Source organism: Ursus americanus, chromosome 3, assembly GCF_024610735.1.
Source record: "Ursus americanus isolate L20-20 chromosome 3, mUrsAme1.1.p, whole genome shotgun sequence".
In the NCBI taxonomy this organism is placed as follows: Eukaryota; Metazoa; Chordata; class Mammalia; order Carnivora; family Ursidae; genus Ursus; species Ursus americanus.
The window spans coordinates 92,992,325-93,010,785 of record NC_142129.1 but is presented as its reverse complement, the minus strand read 5'-3'; the positions used below and the strand labels follow the sequence as shown (position 1 = coordinate 93,010,785).

Below are 18,461 nucleotides of genomic sequence, written 5' to 3'. Positions count from 1 at the left end.
GTGTGTGTGTGTGTGTGTGTGTGTTTAATTTCAAGCAATTTTATCACCCATGTAGGTTCACATATCCACCACGGTCAAGATAGTGAATGGTTCTCTCACCACAAGGATTCCTTATGTTGCCCCTTTGTGTCCTACCCACCTCCTTCCCTTATTCCTCCATCCCTCCCACCCCTGATCCCCGCCAATCACTGATTCATTCTCTTTTCTGTAATTTTGTCATTTCCAGAATATTCTATAAATGGAACCACACACTATGTGACCTTTCAGGATTGGTTTTTTTCACTCAGCACAATTCCCTTAAGCTTCATCCAAGTTGTACCAGCAGTTTGTTCTTTCTTTACTGCTGAGTAATCAGTACTCCATGGTGTGAATTTATTGAAATTTGTGCCAGCGATTTTTGCTTTTTGTCTGGTTTCATTAGCAAAGATATGATTGCTTCAAAAAATGAACTATGCTGTTTGTATTTTTTCCTACATTCTGGAATAGATTATAAAGATACCTGGGACCAGGCAAGTAATTCATTGTTGCATTTCCCAACTTATTCCGTTAAGTCCATTCAATTTTTTATATTTCTCAAGTCAGTCTTTAAATCACATATATATACTTTAAAATTGTCCATTTCTTCTAGATTTTCTAACTTTGATTTCAAACTTTTATATAACTATATATGCATTTTCTTTTTAAAATTTCCCTGCATCTCTCATAACTCATTTCTTGATTTTATTTACTATTTTTTAAAAAGATTTTATTTATTTGACAGAGAAAGACACAGCGAGAGAGGGAACACAAGCAGGGGGAGTGGGAGAGGGAGCCCGATGCGGGGCTCGATCCCAGGACCCTGGGATCATGACCTAAGCCAAAGGCAGACGCTTAACGACTGAGCCACCCAGGTGCCCCTATTTACTATTTTCTTTAGATTGATTTACTTCTCTTCTAAAACAAGTGTCACATTTATTTCTTATGTTGTTTTCCAGTTCACACACTTCTGGGTTTTTATTTTCAAATAAATTTTGAAATAAATTTTTGCTTTAATTACTGTTGCTCTTTAACCTTTGCTAAGTTATTAATTTGAAAGCTTATATTTTAATTTTTTTTTCTTGTTTGGTAATGAAAACCAATGTGCTAATCTTTTGAGTACAGTCTTTGTATATCACATGTTTATTTAAATATGGGTCACATGCATTTTCAATAATTTCTCAATGGTTTCTAGGTCTCGAATTTATTTAAAACCCAATAGTCATGAAGAGCATTGTTTTGAATCTCCAATTGGCAAATTGTTTTTCATGGTTGTGTTTAAATACATTCTCATTGTCATGCAACCATCACCACTATTCATCTCTGAAATTTTTAATCTTCTCAAACTGAAACTCTGTGCTCATTCAACACCAACTCCTCATTCCCTCCTTTCCCCAGACCCTGGGAACCTCTATTCTTTCTGTCTCTATGAATTTGATTATTTTTGGATACCGCATGTGAGATAAAATATTTGTCCTATTGTTTCTGACTTATTTAACTTAGCATGACGTTTTCAAGGGACATCCATGCTGTAGCATGTGTCAGAATTTCACTGCTTTTTAAGGGTGCATAATCTTCCATGGTGTGGGTAATACCATATTTTGTTTACCCACTCATGTAACCTCTATTCTTTCCACCCTCATTGAGGTATAACTGACAAATAAAAATTGTATGTAATTAAGGTCTACGTAAGCTCTATTTTTAACAAAAGAATATATTTCCATTAATACAAAATTATATTATTCAAATTCTGACTTATTTTGTCTATCAAACTAATAGAAATAAAATTCATTTTCTACAATGCATTTATTTCATTTCCTTTTGTATTTCTCTTTTAATTTTCTTTATGTGATATGATGCTATTTGGCTCATAAGATAGATGATTATTGTATTTTTATTTTAGATGTGCCTTTGATTTATATAAAATCTTACTTTGACTGCATTTAATGGTCCTGAACTTGAACTCTCCTTTCTATGATATTAATACACCACCACTGGTTTTCTTGTTACGGTTTCACATTCTATTAATATTTAATCTTTTATTTTTTAAACTCTCTGAATCATTTCTTGGGTATGTCTGTTAATAAGCTGGATCTGTTTGTTACCAAATCTGGAAGTGTTTTCCTTTTGGTACATAAGTTTATCCTAATTCCACCTACCACTATAACTATTATGCTTGGCTGGACTTTTGTTATTTTATTTTTATTATTTCCAATTTCTTTGCTTCCTGGTGGATTTTTGGGATATTTTGCTTTGTAATTTGTATTTTGCTTGATTTTATTTTTGTAGGAATTTGAAACAGAAAAATCTTGCTTTCAATGGCACAAGTAGTTGCCTGATAAGTTGATCAAATAACTATATTTAGCCTTTGTTTTTCAAATTACGCAATTGGACTCCCCTTACACTCAACCAGGAACTTAGCACAACTTTCCTTGCCCTGTTCATTGGCCCTCTTCCCTCCTTCTTGTCTATTTTATTCTAGGCTAGGAATATGATTCAGATAGTTCTTATACAATTATTCCATTTTTCTTATAATATTTTCCCATATTTTATTAAGTCTTTTCCAAAATATTTTAAAGCATTTTAACAGCAATTATTTACATTTATATTCATATATTTGATTGATTTAAATAGCCACCACCATAGTCCTTTTATACTATGATTTCCCCATTATTGATTTCCTGTTTTGCTTCATTTGTGAGCCATCTGGACATGGCTTTTGGTGTTTTCTTTGGACAGGCAAAAGAGTACAGTGAGCTCTGAAATCCTGCACGTAAGGTTGTTTTTCTAGTATTTTCACACTTGAATGACACCCATTTGTCTGGATATAGAATTTTGGGGCTATAATATTTTCTCACCAATAACCTGTACTCCTTGTTCTGTGGATTTCTAGAGTTGAGTTTCATGGATGGAAAATTTTAAGCTTGTCTGATTTTTGTTCTTTTTAAGGTAACTTTCATATTATCATGTCTATATATTGTTAAGATTTTAAAAATCTCCATTTAAAGACATTCTAGAGTATGTATACATGTAGAATTTTAATTAATTTTACTATAACTCAGTGAGCCCAATTAATCTGCCTACTTGAACAATTTATTTTAGAGCACAAAGTTTTATTTTCAATATTTAATAATTTAATTTTTATATTTAGAATTTAATTTTTGCTGTTGTCCCTATTATTCTGGTTTCTTCTTTCGGTACATCTGTAAGTCATTCATCCAACAGAGATTTTAATTGGGCCCTAATTATATGCCAGTAATATTCTAAGCCCTGGGGGTTCCCATCAATGAGCAAAGATCTCTGCTCTCAAAGAGCATGGATTTCTGTTAGGAGAAACAGACAAAACAGTAAACCTAACAAATATATAACTTTCATGGTGGAGCCCATGGGTTGGGGATCTTGGGTGCTTTTGGTATTAAATTGAGTGGTGAGGGTAGGCCTGGCTGAGAAAGTGAAAGTGAGATATGCTCTTTTTGGTTTTTACTTTTTTTTTGTTTTAACCTCATCCCTCACTGTTTGCCAACTGGTTTCTTCTCTCACTTTGGGGGTTGTTTCCATGTTTTCTCTCAGTGATTTCATTGTATATAAGCATCAGTTCTGTTTTATTCCTATGCTATTACATTTTGTTTTCCCTTGTAATCTTAAAACGTTTATTTTCAGCCCACTTTTTCTTTTAAAAAAATTGTAGAAGAGCATGTAATGTGAGACTTATTCTCTAACAAAATTTTCGTTGTACGGTATTAAGGGCACAGTATAGAACAGTGCTGTTAACACAATGCTGGGTAGCAGCTCTCTCGAACTTACTCATCCTGTATAACCGAAACTGCACCCCTTGAGCCCCCCACTTCCTCCTGCCCCCGCCCTGCCAACCACCATTCTGCTCTGTTACTCTGAGCCTATTTCAGATACTTCGCGCAAGGGGAATCATGCAGTGTTTGTCTCTCCGTGACTGGTTAACTTCACCGAGCATCATGTCCTCCAGGTTCATCCGCACTGTAGAAAGTGCCAGAATTTCCTTCATTTTTAAGGTTGAATACTGTTCCATTATATGTATATACCTCATTTTCTTTTTTTAATAAGTTTTTGAATTCCAGTGAGTTAAGACACAGTGTAATGTTAATTTCAGGTGTACAATATAGTGATTCGACGCTTTCATACAACACCTGGGGCTCATCGCAAGTTCACTTGATAATCCCCATCTCCTATTTCCCCTGTCCCCCCACTCACTTCCCTTCTAGTAACCATCAGTTTGTTCTCTATAGTTAAGAGTCTATTTCTTGGGTTACCTCTCTCTTTTTCCCCCTTTGCTTCTTCATTTTGTTTCTTAAATTCCACATATGAGTGAAATCATAGGATATTTGTCTTTCTCTGACTGACTTATTTTGCTTAGCATAATACACTCTAGCTCCATCCACATCCTTGCAAATGCCAAGATTTCATTCCTTTTTATGGTTGGTAATATTCCATTGCATACACCTCATCTTCCTTATCTGTTCATCAGTCGACGGACACTTGGGCTGTTTCTGTAATTTGGCTATTGTGGATAATGCTGCTATAAACATCAGGGTGCGTGTATCCCTTTCATTTAGTATTTCTGTGTTCTTTGGGTAAATACCTAGTAGCGCAATAGCTGGATTGTTGGGTAGTTCTATTTTTAACTTCTTGAGGAATCTCCACACTGTTCTCCAGAGTGGCTGTACCAGTTTGCATTCCCGCCAACAGTGCAAGAGGGTTCCCCTTTCTCCACATCCTCACCAATACCTGTTTAACACTAACCTCTTAATGAAAGAAGAGGTTACTGGAAAGACACTGTGCACTTTCATTAAGAGCAGCTCTATTCCCGTACGCTTCTACACGCAAGTTTACAACACATCTTTTTTAAAGTTTTTATTATAATTCCAGTTAGTTAACTTATAGTCTACTAGTTTGGGGGTACAGTATTGTGATTCAGGACTCCCATACCTCACCCAGGGCTCGCTCCTTAATCCCCACCACCTGTTTAACAACCCCCACCTCCCTTCTTATAGACCACGTTTTCTTTACCCATTCATCTGGCAGTGGACGTTTAGGTTGTTTCCATATTCTGGTTATTGTGAATAACGCTTCAAGGAACATAGGAATGCAGGTATGTCTTTGAGGTTTTGATTTCAATTCCTTTGGATATACACTCAGAAGTGGGATCACCAGATCGTATGGTAGTTCTGTTTTCTGACATCTTCTTCTTCTCAGCTTTTGTTCTGTTTGTGGCTGCTTCTTGCTCAACAGAAATCATGGGCTCCTAAACCATCTTGTGTATGATAAGCAGGTACCTTTTACATTTTTCTGTTTTCTGAAGAAGATTATATTTTTTTTCTCAGATAAAGGTTCTGTTTCCTTCATATAGTAGTACGTCTTCATAGGCTCCTTTTTATTTTGCTGTTGTGTGTTCATTCCTTAGTAGAGGTTGCCTCCGCCTCATGCTGTCCCCCCCCTGCAGCCCCACCCCCTCTCTGGATAACAAGCCTCCCCCCTCACTCAGGCCTGAAACCCACTTAAGGTCCACATCCAATCTCTACTGAAGTTGGGAGAAGGCTGTGACCTCCTTTCTCAGACTCCCAAGACAACAGATGAGTCAGATGCCATTTGGCCCTTCGCTCCATCCTCCTGAAGCGGTGCAACTCTCAGAGCTGTCCCCCTTTGTGGGGATGATCACGCATTCGAAGACATCAAGCAGCTAGCCCTGGGCCTTCTATTCCTACCACGGTATACACTAAAAACAAAGGCTCGTCTTTGCACGTGTCAATAAAGCAAGAAGCAGATTGGCTAGAGTGAGGAAACTTCTTAGGTGATGTGGCATTCTGGAACCTTCTCTGGCCATCCAGGAAGATGGCTTTTGCATAGAGAGCTATTATCACCCGATTTTTCAGTGAGTGGTGTTCCTAAAGCCCAGGCTCCCGTGTAAAACATTCTTTCCAAGTCAGAGGGGTGAGTCTGTAGGATATAGTCCAAAAATGGTTTTCTCAACCTAGTCCCCCATCATCGATGGGCGTTAGCAATGAGGTATTCTTGTATTTTCCCCAGTTGCCAGTCTGATGTTGTTTGTGTGGATAATTCCCACAGCATCAAGAGGAAGGACAGCAGGTATTACTAATCTGCCGTATTATCACGGATTCCCACATTCACTTATTTATTCTTTACTACTGGCTATAAACTCATCAAGGCAATAATAATTACTGCTGCCTTAGGATGAACAAAGTGGGGCTCCGCGCGGTAAAGGGACTTGCCCACGGTCACGTGTTTAGAATGGGATGGGGTGGTCCTTGAACACGTTCTCCACTATTTTCCCCACTATCCTCCATTGTTCCTCTCTATTCTATGGATTGTGATAACACATTTCTCATTTAAGGCTACCCCCCCCCAATTCAGTACCTGGTATGCTTCTTAGGAATTTTGTGTGCCAACCCTGAGTCCGTGTGTGCTCAATTAATAAGGAATTAGACCGTTTTATGTGTGTGTATTTAGTCACAGAGCTGGTCTGCATCCTAACTGAAAGCAGAACTCAAGTCCTCTCATTTCAGATTCAGACTTTCTTCGTTCTTGTATATGATACCATCTCACCAAACGGAATTGGGAGAAAATGTTTTGCCAGAAATCCCTTAGTATACATTTCAAAATGATGAAAATTCTTGGTGCCAGTCTCAGCTACCGCGCTTCTTTGCTAGAGTGATGTTCCCTGGAGGAACAGGGATGACGGCATTGCAGGGGGAGGGGGGGTTCCCTGGCATTCTGCTGGGCCTCCGGCTGTTTGCATCCTGGTGCGCAAGGGGCACGCACTTACGGCATTATAGAGACCTGAGGCTAAAGCAAGGTGTTTGCATTAGCGTGCTATTTGCATAATAAACCACGATGACCCTTTCTGTTCATTGATTCATACTCTTGGCAACCGAGTTAAGTAATAAATGTAAATACGGCCACGACAGACCACTGAGATGAGGCATGTGCACCCCACCTCTGATGAGATTTTCTTTCTGTTCTGGCTCAGGATTTATTTCCCACCCTAACACACAACCCCAAGTCCTTAGAGCATAAATCACTGTCATTCTCCAAGTGGAGGACACATCCGGTAAAAGCGAAGGGCCTCGGGAGCAGATTCTGGCTCTGGAGACTTTTCTACTATACAAAGCACGCCCCTCACCCCAGCCCCTCTTCCAATTCATCAGCTACACAGGAGCTGGTCACACAGACAGATCGAACTCACAGACTGGAGTTAGTGCACAGTCCTTCTCCACACACTTCGGACAGTCCAGGTACCGAGACATGCTAAGGGGTTTGTGGGGAGGAATTTGTGGTTCCCAGGGGACAGTGGTGTCCTATCAGCCCGCTTTGGGGAACTGTGGCACATTCAATGTCACAGAAGATAGGACCTGTGTAATGCAGGTGCCCACTGAGATATGTCTACCGACAAAATATCTGATTTTTTGACCCTAAAAGAGGGAGGGATTCTCTCTACCACAGATCATAAAAAAGATTACACAGAGACAATTCTTTAATAAACTGTGCGGCCTGTCCTGTAAACACATTATGTGCCTGGTGGTGATGAAGAAAGAACACGTTTGCCGTAGCAAACTCAGCTAGGCTTCTAAAGGATCCCGGGGCAAGATCAGTTTGGCTATGGTCACACAAAGGCAAAATGCAAGCCAGGAACATCATAGGGGCTCAATATACCTTGCCCGTTCGCCAGGCTGTTTTAATGAGAACTGAAGGATTATTAGGAAAATCACAACAAGTAATCTAATAATGTCATTCCCACTTAACTAATAATTTCATTCCCTGAGAGTTGGCTGTCTAAGGAGGCAGAACAATAGAAAGGTCATTGAACAGACTCTGGTTTCCATTTCCAAACACGTAGGCAGTAGTTCTTGACCGGGCATGATTTTGCCCTCCAGGGGACATCTAGCAAGATCTCAAGTTGGTGTGGATGTTATTGGCATCAGTGGGCAAGAGGCCAGGGATACACAGGATGGAAACACTTCTGTGAATAGTTACCCCTCTCTTCCTCCTGGTGGCTGATGGCACGTCTCTGAGACACAGACTTTCCTGTCCTCACTCATTGCCCCCCTCACTTTCTCATGGGTCTTCTTCAGATAAAGAGCCCGTTGGATGAAAGGCCACACGTCAGTCCCACTCACCTTTCCCTGCTGGTCTGTTTTGATCTCCCAGCCCCGGGGCAGTTCCAGCCGCGTGTCTGCAAACATGTTGATGAAATTCACCAAGTCGCGGTTGTGCTGGTAGCGCTCGAAATTGCGGGCGTCCCGCCGGACTTTCAGAATCATGTGCTTTAAGCAGGTGCTACTGGTGAAGACTCGGTAGGCACCCTGAGAGGGGGTCAGGGCGGATTGGGATAGGGTATTTTGGGGGGGGAGGTAGGAAAAATATAGACCAAGTACACCTTGAGCGCCTTAACGTAATGTTAAGCTGATTGCTAACGCAGTGATTTATCGTGAGCATCGAGAGGGCAGTCTCAGAAGGGCAGATCTTGCTCAGAAATTATATATGCACTGTAAACACACATGGATCTCTTTGATCTGTACAGGTATTTCCTCAGCCTTGGATACCGTCACACTCTGGGTGCATCGCAAAGGCTCCTCTTCCCCTCCTCCCCAGTTGGCGCTAGGCTGGGGTCTCTTGAGTCTCCCTCTGTTACTGGGAACATTGCTCCTCTCTCTTCTCCCCCTTTCCTTCTCTGCCTGCACCAGTCCTCCCTTGCTCCGCTTATGTGTCTGTAACAAGGAGGATTGATTTAGGGTCCCCGGGGATTTAAGGCTGGTCTTCAGAGGTCTGTCACCAACTTTTGTGTGTGGAGGGGTTGGAGATGAGAGGAAAGGAAAATGTTTCAGGAGTTTCCAATTGTGCCAAATGATGATTTTACGGTACCAGGGCTGGTACGCATGTGGTGAAAGCAAACACTGCTTGCGGCCAGAGCAGGCTGGCGCAGTGGCTCTTCCTGGCCAGGGCCACCTGGTGCCCAGTGCTTGAGGGCATCAACATCTGGCATCCTTGTCCCCCTTCGTGACTCACCCCTGCACCAGTGGGCAGCCGCTCTGGGTCTAATAATGGATGTCCCCGAGGCTTCTCAAATATAAACTGCTAAACACTGGTCTCCTCCCCAGCCACAGCCTCTGTCACCAAATCAAATAATTGCACCTGCTAATGCAGACACCCCTCCCTCAGGTGCCCAAAGCGGAAGGGACTCAGACTCTCTTGAGTCCTCACCCTTGCCTGCCTCCATCACAGTAGTCCCCCTTTCCATACTGCCAGCCCCTTCTTTACGGTGGGCCTCGATCGTCTCTCACTTGTGAGCTTGGGTCAGCCCCTAGCCCGGTAGCCCCTCAGTCTTTGCGCTTCTAACGGAGAAGACGTTTAATCAACCACCGGAGCCTGTAACGCAAATGCCTAGGGCTGCTCCTGGGGCTGCTCCTGGGGCTGCCGCCTTCTGAAGTACAGCTGGGCTCCTTTTCTTGACTTACCCCGAGTTTGGCTACTTTTTCTCCAGCCCCTCTTCCCACCTGTCATCCCATCCCACCCTCAGAGACCCAACCCCAAGCCCCTTCACAGCTGTGTCCTTTCTCCCTCTCCGGGAGCTTCTGCCCACCCACTTCCCGGTCAATCCAGCAGCCTCCTCCTCGGGGATGCTCCCCTATGCTGCATGTCCTGTGTTTGCAGAGCATTCCGTTCCTCCCTGAGGTGGGGCCCTGTCCCGTCCCGTCAGAGTGGTCTTTGTATATGTCTGTGGCTCCATAAATTGGGGAGCTCGTGCTGTTCAGGCGTCACACTGTCTCTGTGATGCCAGCACCTAGATCCGCATCTGTCTACCGATAATGTTTGTCAAATGAATTAATAAATATAGTGATAGCAAGTCATCGCTTTCTTAAAAATACAAAAAAAAAAAACCCTATACATGTAAAAATACGAAATTTACCTTAAGCTTCGTACTTGAACAACTAATTTCATTAAAGGGAAAACGAGATCTTTATCTAGGAGAAATCTATTTTAAAATTTCTTTAATGAAAGTGATTTTATAAAATGCTTCAGGCTGAGGGGAATCTGTTGACTTCATCATCTTGTTCCTTTAAAATTTTAACAATGATAGAAACGTGTATTTGTTTCCAAATGACTTTCACGGATATTAACGCATTTGAGCCTCACAAAAACACGAAGAAGCAACAGCGTTGCCAAATCCAGCTTTTCTCCTTTTTGGGAGACTCCCAGATAGTAAAAAGAGTGGCCTGAGTGGTTTGGTTTTTGTTTTTTCAATCTTGCCCGGTTAAAATGCCACCCTTTTTAATCTATTAAACACCTTGGCAAAGGAGTGTTTTGAGTTTTGATGGAAGCCAGGTGGGCTCCCTCTGTGTTCTGGAACACTCACGTAATTGGCGTGCAGCACAGTGAAGAACTCGGGGTTGGTGATGAACTTCACCGCTGGGGACTGCAGCAACAAGGTGATTTTCTGTGAATTCACTGGAGAAAGTGACCCTTCTCTCCTCAGATCTGGAAAAAGTAAAGCAAAGCAGAGGATGCATTGGAAAAAAAAGTCATTTCAAATACAGCACTTCTCTCTCTACACCAGCACTGCGTAAGCTTTGACCGGACAGCTGGAGCAGACTGTTGTTCTGAATAGTGATCTGACCAGGTGTCACCGTGATAGGGACCCGATGTCATATCACTTTGTGTGGGTGCCAGTTAAGAGTCATTATCTCCTAGGAGCGCTCCGGCATCACTTCAGTTAGGCTCAAGTCCTCAAACATCTTGTCCCTTTTATGACAATGATGGTTCTCTTATTGCTTTGATGAGTGGCTAAGCATAGTCATGGCTGTTTGCAGAAAGCAGAGCAATTCTTCCCCTCCCTGTATCCACACCCATCTGCACGAGGCTCTGTACTTCTCCCCTCGTGGAACTCAGCTAACCTGTGCCTTGCTTTAAGTAACAGGACTTGGCAGAGCTTGTAAGCCAGGGCTGCAAGAAGTCTTTGTGTTCCCACACTCTCTTAGAACCCTGCCACCACTGGGAGAACACGCTTGGGCTAGTCTGGTACAAGATGAGAAGCTCCGGGGAGCAGGGACAAGCCAGGCCAGCTGAGACCGTGTCAGGCCCGCCAGCCCGCAGCTGACTGGGTAGCTGACTAAGGACGCATGCGTGAGCCCCGCAGCAAATGCAATTGCTCACCTGTGGGATAAATGCAAGGCTGGGAGTTTAAGCTGCTATGTTTTGGGATAGTTTGTTACATAGCAAATGCAAAGGGATCCAACACCAAACTCAGAAAGAAATTTTCTGTTCCTTTTTTTCCTCTTGCTTTTAATTACTCGACCACTTGACCACATCTCTCTCAGAGGTCACAGAAATGAATAAATAGAAAAACCTAAACCAGTCAGTCCAGCTCACGTATTGTTGGTGGGACTGTGTATGCACACGAAAACCCACCGATCTGCATTGCAGTAGGGAGCGGGGAGCGCTGGCAGAGCTGGTAGTCCTGCTTGCTAGCCCTCACTGTTCCCCGAGCTTCCAAAGTGCCATCATTCAACCCAAGTCAAGAGAAAGTGGTTTAGGATGTCACTGCGATAATCTTATGCCATTACAGGTATAAAAAGCTGAAGCCAGTCTTCTCGGCCTTCTGAATATTCTCGTCTGAGTTCCACTCAGGCAGTTTCAAAGACATGAAAAGCAGACCCCTGGCCGACGCCTGGCCTACAGTATTAGGAAAACAGTCTCGGGGGCAGAGTGCAGAAGGCAAGCTCACCGGAAAACCTCTTTACTCCCAGGTTGCTTCCTCAAGGGGGAATTGTGTTTTATTCTAAATGCACACAAATAATTATTCCAATCTTGTCAGATAGCTTCTTTGAAGTAGACTGAATTTTCATTGCATGTTTTATTTATAAGTGGAAAATTCTTAGGACACCGACACATACATTCACTCAACAAGAAATGATTAGGCCACTGAAACAATGGCCTCGATGCACAAGAAGGAGTTTTCTTACTGCGAATTCACATCTCCTTTATGTTCCTGGTGAGAAACTCCTGTCTGTTTCTCACTGCTGGCACCAAGCCTCTTTTCCCTCCACCCTGACTGGCCTCCCCCATTCCACTGCTCTTCTCCCCAGGACCCAGTGCACGGCGCCATCCCCCAAGGCAGGGGCGGATGTCACACTGTCACACTGCCTCCGGATGCCATCCCAGGAGACACAGGTCCCTTCCTCCCATACCTAAGCTTGACTGAGAAGATTCGGCCTCTGAGTCGCTCCCACCGCCTCCTCCACTGCCTCCTGCCGGGACCGGCTCACAACTTTGGCTTCCAGAATCTTCTTCGGGCCTCTCTGTTGCGATGGTTCGCTGAATATTTTGGTACCTTTGCATCACAAAACGGAAAGACAGGAGTTAACCTTCGCTTCTTGGCTTGTTGGGGGCTGACACTCTGAATCAGGTAACTGGAGAAATCTGTAAAGAATTGTAAATAAATGCTTAAAATTCCCGCAAGATACCAAAACAATTGGCAAGGCAAGTCTGTCCAGATGATTGGACTTTCTGCTTTGTAAACTGTGGGAAGTGTCAAGTATGGTGACTTTTACCCATTAACATGAATAACTAGTCACAAAAAACAGCCCCTGCCTGGCATTAAACTAAACGAGACTAAGTCTAAAATAATGGTTTGGGAAATAACTTAAAATGTTACAACTAAGATATCAAATCACTTCTCCATTATTGTAATGAGTCCACAAACCAGAGAATAGTTCTACTCACTTCTTTGTATCTGACAGGTAACTGATACCACTGGCAGGAACTGTGGAAATATTACATACTAAAAGCACACTGGCCAACAAATGAATGTTTCCTGCTGATTTGAAGACTCATTTTATTTTTCCTCCCATGTTGAGGACGCAGCCGGTCAGCCGGCCAGTCAGTCACCTTCCCAGTTACCTACTAAATATTTACTAACTCGTCCAATATGCCCAGGCTCTGGGCTGGACTTTCAGATCCAAGTCAGGACGAGAATAGGGTATTACGCTCTGAACACACACCGTGGAGGTAGAACAAAGAGGAAATGGCATGTAAGCCATGACGCTAACAATGTCAAACAGCTGTCCTGAAGCGTAAGACACAGACGAAGAAACACCTAGACGCATATATTTTGAATCAGTATGAACCCTTTGGGGACCTTGCCGGGAAAGAATGTAGAATGACATGCACAGAAGAAGCTGGGTGGTGGAACCAGGATGTGTGGGCCTCGGGCAGCGGGAGGGGACCAGCGGAAGGGGAGGCAGGGAGCACTGCCAGGGTGCTCATGGCCCAGTTCGAATGCTATTCTCTAGGCATGGCTTCTCCAACTCGAACTGGAGCAGAATCACAGGAACCCGGGGAAACACAGACAGCGGGCCCCACTCCCAGAATTTCTCAGATTCAGGAGGTCTGGGGAGGGCGGAGGCAAGGATTTGCATTTCTAACTAGTTCCCAGGTGAGGCTGATGCTGCTGGTCCAGGGACCAACTTTGAGAACCATGACTTCCACCTAGATGGGGAATGTCCTGGAGGAAGAAAGCATGAATTGGGGAGAGCAGTTGGGAACCAACCACTGCTATAGTCTAGGCTGGAAGTCGTTAAAGACCTGGACACACGCAGGGATGGCGAGCATGCTGTGGGGGGAGGGGAATGCCCACCCACGGCAGGGACAGTAAGATCTCCTGTCTCTGCCCACAAAATACAGACATTCCCTAAACCTCCCTGCCTCTGAGAGCCCGCTCGGCCTATTTACGCTGTATTTTATAGGCAGCTGCCCAGCTGTGTCCTTCCTCTTTGCTCTACTTCCCTCCGTCCAAGCAGCCTCCTTCTCCTCCCCCACATGACTTCTCTTTTGCCTAATGTCTCAGCCTACCGAGGCATATGACCAGGATTCAGCTTCCCTTTTCCTCAAGGCACAGCAGGAACGGGAGAAGGAGCTGAATTCAAGAGAGACTTCGCTAAGTGAAATAAGTCAAGCAGAGAAAGACAATTATCATATGATGTCTCTCATCTATGGAACATAAGAACTAGGAAGATCGGTAGGGGAAGAAAGGGATAAAGAAAGGGGGGGTAATCAGAAGGGGGAATGAAGCATGAGAGACTGTGGACTCTGAGAAACAAACTGAGGGCTTCAGAGGGGAGGGGGGTGGGGGAATGGGATAGACCGGTGATGGGTAGTAAGGAGGGCACGTATTGCATGGTGCACTGGGTGTTATACGCAACTAATGAATCATCGAACTTTACATCAGAAACCAGGGATGTACTGTATGGTGACTGACATAACATAATAAAAAAAAACATTAAAAAAAAAGACTTCGCGGCCGACTTTGAGTAATTTTACATGTAGCCTCAATGACACTTGAGGCCTGTCTGGATGCGGAGGTTGAAGGAGGAGACAATCGTGAAGGTAAGTGAAGGAGCCCACACTGAAAAGGGGCACGCAGGAGGACAGGCGGGGCGGGGGGGAGATTTTGGTGTGGATTTGGACATGTTGACCGGGAGGTCGCTGATTTCATGCAAGTGGCAACAGGCAGAGGAATGTTGCTGTATGAGTCTTGTGCCCAGGAGAGAGATACGGGCGTGGAGGAAGAGGTGTGAAGAGGAGGAGGAGAGTGAGAGGTCGGGAGAGCAGTGAATACCCAGGTCTCCAGATGCAGTCCAACATGGGGCAAGGGGGCCATATCATTACAGACAAGGTCTGCTGTGGCAGGGTTTCTGAAGACCAGAGACCTCTTTCTTTGACCTCAAAAATGAATTTTTGTTTTCACAAGTGTGGTCTCTAGACCACTTGCAAGAGAATCAGCTGGGCGATTGTTATAATCCCAGAAATTGAAGCAAAATTGAAATCTGCATTTCTAAGAAGTCTTTCAGGTAGCATTACTTACATCTCGGTTTAAGAATCACTGGTTGCTTTCTTTAAGTTGTATTTTATCTAGAGAGGCTCAGCCACTCACTCCCGACACATGTCAGGAGACATCTTTGCCTGCAGCTGTTACGGTGAGGCATTCCTGAGAAGGCTTCTAATAAGAAAACATGGAGGGGGCAGGAATGAGCAAAGAATTATATAGAGAAATACCCATGTTTATTGACCACGTCAACACGTCTGTGGTCTGGAGGTTGTGGGGAAGGTGAAGGATGGCTGTCTGCCACCTGCCCCATCAGGGAGCGCCACCATGGCGGGAGGGATGGAGTGGCCCAGTGAGAAGCTGCCTAAGTGTGCAACCTTGACCAGGGGAGGAATGGGACAGCCACAGACCAAGGGAGCTGCTGTCAGGGGATCCCCTAAATGACTCATGGCAAGCTGCATTTTCCAAAAGTGGCTCAACAATATTTTTAGTCCTACGTGCTCTCCTAGAACATAATTACTCATCTATTAAGAGGTAGAATCAATGTTCCCTCCCCTTGAACCTGGGAAGGACTTGTGGCTGCCTTGACTAATTGAGGATAATATAAGTGACAGTTTGCAGTGGCCATGTGGTGAGGCCACGTGGGAAGTCCACGGGTAGGTGTTTTGGCTGACAGTCACAGCCAGCAACAACCTCCAGATATGTGGGTCGCCAGCCCCAGCCATCCTCTGACTACAACCACAAGACAATACCCCAAGAGAGAACAGCTTCACTGAACCCAGTCAACCATGAGAAATAAAACTGATATATAATAACAATGATGGAAACAATAAATTATCATTGTTTTATGCCCCCAAGTTTGGGTGGTTTGTTACTCTGCAATAGATATTAGAACAGGGCTCAGACAAATATAAAGTTGTAGCCTCACTTTTCCTTCCCGAAGTGCAGTGGCCATAGAAGAGAACTTCTATGAGTCAATGCAATCTTATTTGATGATGAAAGTGTCAGTAATTTCACAACCTGCTGTGTCCTCAGTTGGACTTTGGTTGCCTTGTGCCTTACTGAGCCAACAGCCTCAAATCCCAGGTGCCACACCCTAGCCCTGGTCTTTGCTGAAGTGCAAGGACAGTTTGGGGACAGCAGGACACACAGCAGTTTGTGGACAGGTCACTCAGCGAGGGCAGGATCGCAGCCTCAGAAGTTCGCTCTGTTTTCAAGATGAGAGAGGAAGTCAGAAAGCAGGTTCTGTCACATTTCATCAGGAATTATCCTTCCATGTCCTCCTCCCCCCCCTTTTCTTTTCCAGAAAAAGGCCACATTTTATATTATGTAAAGAATTTATGGAAATTGGTAAGAAAGTCAGCTGGAATATCTCATTTATAAATGAATACACACACAGGAACACACCAAACCAAACAAGAAAAAAAACCTTCCAAAATCGAGCCAAACCAAACAAAAACCAACCTCACAAAGCCCAAGACCATACAGTTTTCATGGGAGGAGCTACAATTGGTAAAAGAAAATCTTATGGAAACAAAAGTTGACCCTCCCTGTAAGAAGTGAAATGTAAGAACCAAAGTACCAGGAGTACCTCTTCGGTCAACAAAACCACACCAAAAGATGGGGTGGAAGTGAAGCCATTGTTGCTGGCAGAGTGAGCCCACAGAAACACTTTAGAAAACATTAGGCATTGATACCAAATACCAAAACCATAGTGATCTCCCGTGGCCTGCTCTTTTGAGGATGTAACCCCAAGGAAACACTACTACGAGACAATACTAATATTTAACAGGGTCTTTAGCCTTATCCAGAATAGTGATGAAAAGTCAGGAAAACACCCAGCAGAATGGTAAATGAAGTTAACTAAAGTACAATGCGTTCATTGGAATACTAGACAATCATTTAAATGATACTCTGAGGCTCTGTAGTGATATGGAAATGCTTATAGCGTGGGAAGTGAGAAGAGAATATAAAACTAACTATATATTATCATCCTAGCTACGCGAGGCCTATGCATGTACATGGAAATTCAAGACAAGATTTTTTAAAAAGGTAAACCCTGGGGTAGTAGCATTATATATATAATTTTTTTTTCATATTTAAAACTTCCATGTCTCAATAATAGAAAAATTTTATCCAAATAACTAAAAAACCAAACTTTAGTTGATTATTTAAAGTGAGAATACATATTTGTATTTTCTGCTTGTTCCATAAATATCTGTGAGGGTAAATTGAGTTAATTCAGAACATTCTGAAAGTGTAAGAATTCATTAGAGAAACTGTCTTACACTGAGTCCTGTTAGACGCTGGCACCACACCAGGAACCGGGAGGGGCCCCCAGCAGGACAAGGCAGAAGGTTTCAGTCACAGGGCTGTAGAAGAGATGACCACCAGCTCTCTGTGGAGGGTTCTGGGAGGATTTTGGGGACCACAGAACATTCTCCTGGACCTTAGCAGAGTGGAGATGTGACCACGTGACAGGCAGGCAGTGAGGGACGTCTCTGCGGTAGGAGCGCATGGTCAAGCCATAAAGGCCAGGAAGGGTGTGCTGCATTTGGGGAGTGGCCGAGGTTGAACGTGGTCACCATAGGCCACTTTGTGCCCTCCGCATTTCTCAGCGTACGTTTCCCTGCACAAACATTTGACTTTCCTAATCACGCAGTCAGGAGTCCAGGGAAACTCCTTTGATGGGGTCCAGGGCAGGCCACCTCAAAATACGCCATTCTGGCATGCTGATTATTTTGAATTCAAGTTACTTAAAAAACAACCAGTGCACAAGGACATGCTGACCCTCCTCTGTTCTCCTGAAGGCAGGAAGTGAGTTCCCCATGTGAAGGGTACTCTTTCTGCACCTGGACGGTGGTAGTCGTCCTTATCGCCCGGGATAGGGAATCAGGGTCAAGAAGGCTGTGTAAGCAAACCTTATTCGTCTTCGCTAATTTACTACCCCAAACCTGTTTGTCTTGTCAATCCTTCACGCACAAAAGATGTTTCTTTGTCTAAAAGGTATCAAAGCTGCCTGCTTTTGGTCATTTCTTTGAGTCTCACGTTTCTGCGAGCTTCCATACATACGAAATTAAATCTGCTTTTCTCCTGTTCATCGTTCTTTTTTTTTTTTTTTTTTTTAAAGATTTTATTTATTCATTCGACAGAGAGAGAGACAGCCAGCGAGAGAGGGAACACAGCAGGGGGAGTGGGAGAGGAAGAAGCAGGCTCATAGCGGAGGAGCCTGATGTGGGGCTCGATCCCACAACGCCGGGATCACGCCCTGAGCCGAAGGCAGACGCTTAACCGCTGTGCCACCCAGGCGCCCCTCCTGTTCATCGTTCTTATGTCGATTTAATTGTTAAGTCAGCCAAAGATCTTAGAAGGGGAGAAAGAAGGGTGCTCCTTCCCTACACCTTGCAACCCTGAGAAATATTTGTTTTGCTGTGAGACAGCGATTGTTGTAAATTCCTCCTGATAACCAACCGAAGGGTATCAGAAAACGACCCCCCGTGAGAGATCACATCCGTGGTGGAGAAAAGACTGGCAGTATACTTTCTGTGGCTGCCTTATCGCGCCGAATCACTGA

The 18,461-nt window shown here is 43.9% G+C and overlaps 1 protein-coding gene across 1 annotated transcript in view; it reads right to left on the bottom strand.

Moving 5' to 3' along the window:
- Nucleotides 1–18,461, bottom strand: part of HECW1 (HECT, C2 and WW domain containing E3 ubiquitin protein ligase 1) — a 419,927-nt gene that overhangs the window by 72,020 nt on the left and 329,446 nt on the right. The window contains exons 12-14 of the mRNA XM_045793669.2: nt 12,252–12,394; nt 10,421–10,542; nt 8,184–8,369 (exon numbers count right to left, since the gene is read on the bottom strand). Of these exons, the coding sequence (XP_045649625.2) occupies nt 8,184–8,369; nt 10,421–10,542; nt 12,252–12,394 (451 nt within the window). The remainder of the gene's footprint in view (nt 1–8,183; nt 8,370–10,420; nt 10,543–12,251; nt 12,395–18,461) is intronic.